At 28.0% G+C, this 5562-nt stretch overlaps 1 protein-coding gene across 1 annotated transcript in view; it reads right to left on the bottom strand.

Moving 5' to 3' along the window:
- Positions 1-4197: 4197 nt before the first annotated feature.
- The window catches only part of LOC107442031 (KH homology domain-containing protein 4), a 50919-nt gene continuing 49554 nt past the window's right edge, over positions 4198-5562 (bottom strand). The window contains exon 16 of the mRNA XM_071181890.1: positions 4198-4417. Within this exon, the coding sequence (XP_071037991.1) occupies positions 4347-4417 (71 nt within the window). The 3' untranslated portion in view covers positions 4198-4346. The remainder of the gene's footprint in view (positions 4418-5562) is intronic.

Below are 5562 nucleotides of genomic sequence, written 5' to 3'. Positions count from 1 at the left end.
CGACTGAATTTAAAAAAAAAAAAACAAAAAAAAAACGGGATATTTATAAATAAATAAAAAAAAACGAAACTTTTAGAGAATCTGAGTTTTTGATAAAAAGGCTGAAATTCGAGAGACAAATGCGAAAAAAACCTCATCCCTGTATAAAGGTCAACCAGTTTTATCCCAAGGAAATGATTTTTAGAGAAACTTCAGATGGAGGAATGAAGACTTCAATAGTTTCGCTCCGCGGAAAATTAAATTCCTAATAAAATATTTTAACTTGTGCAAATAACAATTTCAGCGGAAAAATCTGAGAAAAGGCGGAAATCCGTGAAAGAATCTCATCCCTGATAGGCGATCGCAACGCTCGAATACGCCATTGGCCCTTCTCTTTTCAATATCCAACTTAAAAGATTTTAATATTTACATGAAAATCAAGACAGAAAATAACGTACTTCCTTCTTCTATGACTCTAATGGTGAAAGCATGTAAAGTGTTGCTATGGGCAGAGAGAACGCCACCTGTAGCCCTTTTCGATCGCCGATTGTCATCCAGCACACAGATAGTTATAAAAATAATTCAATTATATTTTCCATAACTGTCAATTCCTCCCAATATTCCAAAGATTTTACATTACATATTTAAAGTGGTAGCAACATTTTTTTAAACTGAAATAATGGAGATTTTATTAGCAAAATTTTGTGGGCTACGAGTAAAGTTTTGATACATCATGATGAACATCATTTGATTGTCAAAAAAAAAATATTTAAAATCAGAAATAATGTAAGCACTTACATTTAGCGAAGTAAAAAATATGTATATAAATCTTAATGTAAAGAAACATTATTTATAATAACATAAAATATTTTATTTTATAACTGTCGTCGAACAGCCGACCCTTTTCACGACTACCAATGTTCAAATCCCCAGCCTTGTCATTTTGAATCCAGAAGACAAGTGAACTTCTGGATCAAGTATTAGGAGAAATGCACCTTTGTGGAGGACTTCTTGAAGGAACTAACCCGCATTTGCGTTACAAGGACAAGAAAACCACAAAGTCGTCCCATGGTTAGCCTGACAACAAAGGGACTCTAACCCAGGATCTGCCAGGATCAGGAGATTTTACTAGTAACATTTTTTAGGTTATGAGTAAAGCTTTGATACATTATGCATAATCACGTAAGTCAAAAAGAGAAATTCAAAACTGAAAATAATATAAGCACTTATATTTACTTAAGTAACAATTATGTATATAAATCTTAATCTAAAGAAGATTTTTTTAAACCATTATATATAATTACTTAAACTATAAAACACTCAACATACTACAGTACTGGCAACAGCACCATCTGTTGAGGAATAAGAGAAGTATTTTTGCCATAAACGGTTATTTTAACGGGAAAAATTTTTGTTTAAAAAATTTCTTCAACAAATAAGGATAAATTGGAGAATAAACGGGTAAAGAGAAGATAGTGGTAAAACACAGGAGTCTTCAATAATAAAAAAAAGAGACTTGGCAGGTACGCAAATAACTAAGCATCTAAACACTACACAAAATAAAAATTTCCAAAAACCAAAGAACACAAAATGGAAATACTGACCAACGTGGCAAGGTCAGCAAAAGGCATTACCACACCTTCAGTTGGTGGTTTACTTGGAATTGTTTATGGCTTATTTTCTTTTTCAATCTTGTTGCATTATGTACTTTAAAATGTATTAGACATACACATGCACATTTATATAATTTAATGTAAGGGTAATTTATAATGTATATAATAATTTTCAAATCAAATAAAAAAAAATTTATAAGAGAAAACTTATTAAATGCTTACTTTACAATTTTTTCCAAACTTCGCTTATGAATTATTTTTTCCTTTTTTTTTGGTTCAGATACTTAATCTTGACAAGGCGCATAACTAAATTTTTAAACAAAAAAATAGGTACATTTAAAGCACTCAAAAAATATTTTTAAGTAATTTTTTAAAAAGAAAATCTGAGCAGCCAAAAATTTCCTTCCTATTGTTGAAAATTCATATGTAAATACACATACATATTTACAAAATGCCAAAAATTTTTTAAAAACTTCACATGATCTTAATAAAATAGCTAGTTTCTGACAGAGAACTATTTTTTTTATTATATTATTCACCATAGAAATAACTTATGTAAAATTTTAAATATATTCAATATTGAGTCCATAATTCTATTTTGAAATTAATAATTACTTTAATTGAATATGTGAAAGAGACAAGTTTTAATTCCAAATTATAATTAGTCAAACTATAATTTAAAAAAGTTATCGGGTGTATTTCTTAAAATTTAAATAAAAGCTATTTATAAAAGTATATTCAACAAAACATTAACAGAATTAATATTATTGGTCATACTGAAGAATGAAAGTAAAGAATAATCAGACTAAGAAAGTTTAATAAATTCATATTACTAATGTAAATTATTGAGAGGCCTAATATTTTTTTAGCAAAATTTGTTACTTTGTCTAGTATTTCCTCAATGAAACAAAAAAGAAATATTCAATAATTTTGAAATGTAATACAATAAGGAAGCAAAACATTCTTGTCAGCAATAAATCATTATATGGTTCCTACATTATAAAGTTTAACAAATCCGAGATAATTGAATTTATTATTTCAATTGTATTAAAATCAAATTAAAAGTTTTTTGGAATGACAAATCTGAATTAACATAAGAATTTTTACTGCATTAGCTAAATGATAAAATAATGAAAATCCCCTCACTTCATACCTCTTTTAAAATCTTGCCTTTAAATATTATCGAGTTTTTTCATAATATAATTTAAGAGAACTGAAAATTTTAAAAATAATGAAATACAATAATAAATGTAAATTTTTTTAATGCAATTCGTGGACGGTCCCCACAGGCAAAAAATCCTACAATTAGAAATCTCAACTAGTTCTTATATACTGAATAAAACCGAGATGGTAATTTTGAGGTGACGGAGATTTGTGATTCTCGACCACTATGCACCCACACAAAAATGCATAATTAGTGAATGATCCCCAAGTTAAGTTCAAGGATTAATGATAGGGATCTATAAATAGAATAGCAGAAGAAGGTCAATGGTTTGCCAATGACAAAAACGATGGCACTTTACCAGCGATGAAATCAACAAGAGAAATAAAATTTTATTTTGCTATTAGGGAAAATATTTGGCAACACTTAGTCGATCCCCACTATCAAGAAAAAGACAGATTTTTCGGTTCGAGGGTAGAAAATGAAACCTAAAATTGAAAATCTCCTGCAAAATGAAGCAGAGTTGCATGTGAGAGTGCAAAAATCCTTTACACCGCACCAGCTCAGTGCAAGCACATGTGGGCCTGAAAAAAATTTTTTTTCTTTCCAAACATGTAAAATAAATGGGACTTTTCATTCGACAGCTTGCCGAAATGGATCGTGGTTAAATGAATTGTGAAAATGTTAAAAGGAACAATGTGAAAACCACGCTTTTTGTATAATTAGTAACGAAAATTGACATAGTAAAAAAAATATTATTTCAAATAAAAAGAAATCAAGCACTTTTTAAAAGCGCCCAAGGAAAAAAGCACCTTTAAAGGTTTTTAAAAAAATGAAAACAAGCACCTTGAAGTGCTTTTTAAAAACCCTTATTAATAACTGTAACAGTTTGAGGCTATACTTATTAACAAATAATATTTTTTTTCTAAGCCATTCAGAGGAATCAACCAATCATTTTTCTGATCGAGAGCACAATTTCCGCAAGTGGAAAATTGACCTTTCGCGTTAGCTCTTACGAGAACTTTAGATCCACATAAAACAAATAATTTTTTCAACTTCAAACACATTTTCAAATAATTAAAAAAAATAAATAAATAAATAAATTACCGAGCTCGATCTTTTTAAAATAGTTCTATTTTACCAATTGAGCAAAAGATGATTTATATTTATAATCAGTTCAATTTAAACAAAGCATGGAAGACATGAAAATTTAATGAACTGAATTTTTATTTTGAATTACGAAAAGATTCCAGAATCTTTTTGAAATTACCCAACACCATTGGTTCCCAATTAGATATATATATATATTTAAAGCATACATAAAAGTAATCCTATTAGCAGAATTAAAAAGTTGAATGTCATAAAAAAAATTATTTATTTTCAGATAAACATAGGCACACAATCATCTCCTTCCATAACAAAACAAAGCTCAAAATTTGCTGGTCATTAACAGCATAGCTATTTACAATATATATACAATGGGAAATATTTTGGAATTATTTACAAAGCTATGTACACACAAAAGGCACTTCCAACAAGTAAAATTCAAAAGTTCTATGGCACTGAGAAACTAGACTTGAGGTGTTCAACAGCTATTGGCGAGATGTTGGCAGGCCTTGGCCTTCATCCTCATTATCATCAGAGTCATCAGAGCCATACATAGCTACAAATAGGAACATTTATTCATTCATTGAAAATCTTATTATCTAATTAGGTTTATAATTTATTAGATAATAAACTTATTATCTAATAACTTATAAATCAAATAGGAAACATTAAAGGATAATAAAGCGTGATCACAAAAATCTTGAAAGTGTAAAACAGATTTACTTTGGAGGTAGTTTTTTTTTAAAGGAATTACTAAACAGAATTTAAAAAACTTTTTTTCCGACTGATTTCTTAGCTCGTTAAAAACACTTGATTGAAATTCAAATGACATTAAATTTTGAAATTAACAAAATATATATATTTTTTTACCTACTAATTCACCTTAAATGTAAATATATATATATATATACATACATACACATGGGTTAGACAAAATAATGTTAACACTTCGACTTCGATACTAACACATACTTTGATATTTCTAAAAATGTACTTAAAGAATCACTTTTTAAATCTCATACATATCAATAAAGTTTAAAGCTTATTGAGAAATAGACATTAAATTAAAATTTTTTTTTTTAAACATATATATGGGTGATTCTTACGAAACATGACAATTCACAGTCCCTTGCTCCAAGATCTAATACTATAATACTAAGCGAACTTTTTTTTTTAAAAAAAATTAATAAATAGCATTGCTGTTAGCATTTTAAAATGACTTTGCACAGCTTTGACTGTTTTGTATACTTAAAAAATTTAATTGAATATCAAAATGTCATTTTCCTGGCATGTCCCAAACAATGTTTCCAATAATAACTAGTTTCAAAACTTCCCATACATTTTTCAAAATCAAAATTTTTTTTTTTTTTTTAATCTTATCCTATGTAAGCATTTCTAGAATATACGCAGAGCGTATTGTTTACTAAAACTTCGTTTAAAATAATTTTTTCTGTCAATAGTTTGTTTGTCCCATGAAAATCTGCCCATTTTCCTGGCTACTTTTATTTAGTGATTTATAACCAAAATAGATAATGCCAGGAATCAATATCTTATGTTAATAGATTGATTAGATACCCTCCTATCTGAACATGTCTTGTTGCATGAATAAAGAACCAATTTTCTGGCTCAAAATCTATTTCAAAAATTTTTTCAAGGTGAGTAGGTTTTTATGCTGTCATTTTCCTGGCTTATAGGCATATA

This window comes from Parasteatoda tepidariorum, chromosome 6, assembly GCF_043381705.1.
Source record: "Parasteatoda tepidariorum isolate YZ-2023 chromosome 6, CAS_Ptep_4.0, whole genome shotgun sequence".
NCBI classification, from domain to species: Eukaryota; Metazoa; Arthropoda; class Arachnida; order Araneae; family Theridiidae; genus Parasteatoda; species Parasteatoda tepidariorum.
Note: the sequence above shows the minus strand (reverse complement) of the source record. Positions and strands in the feature narration are given on the sequence as shown.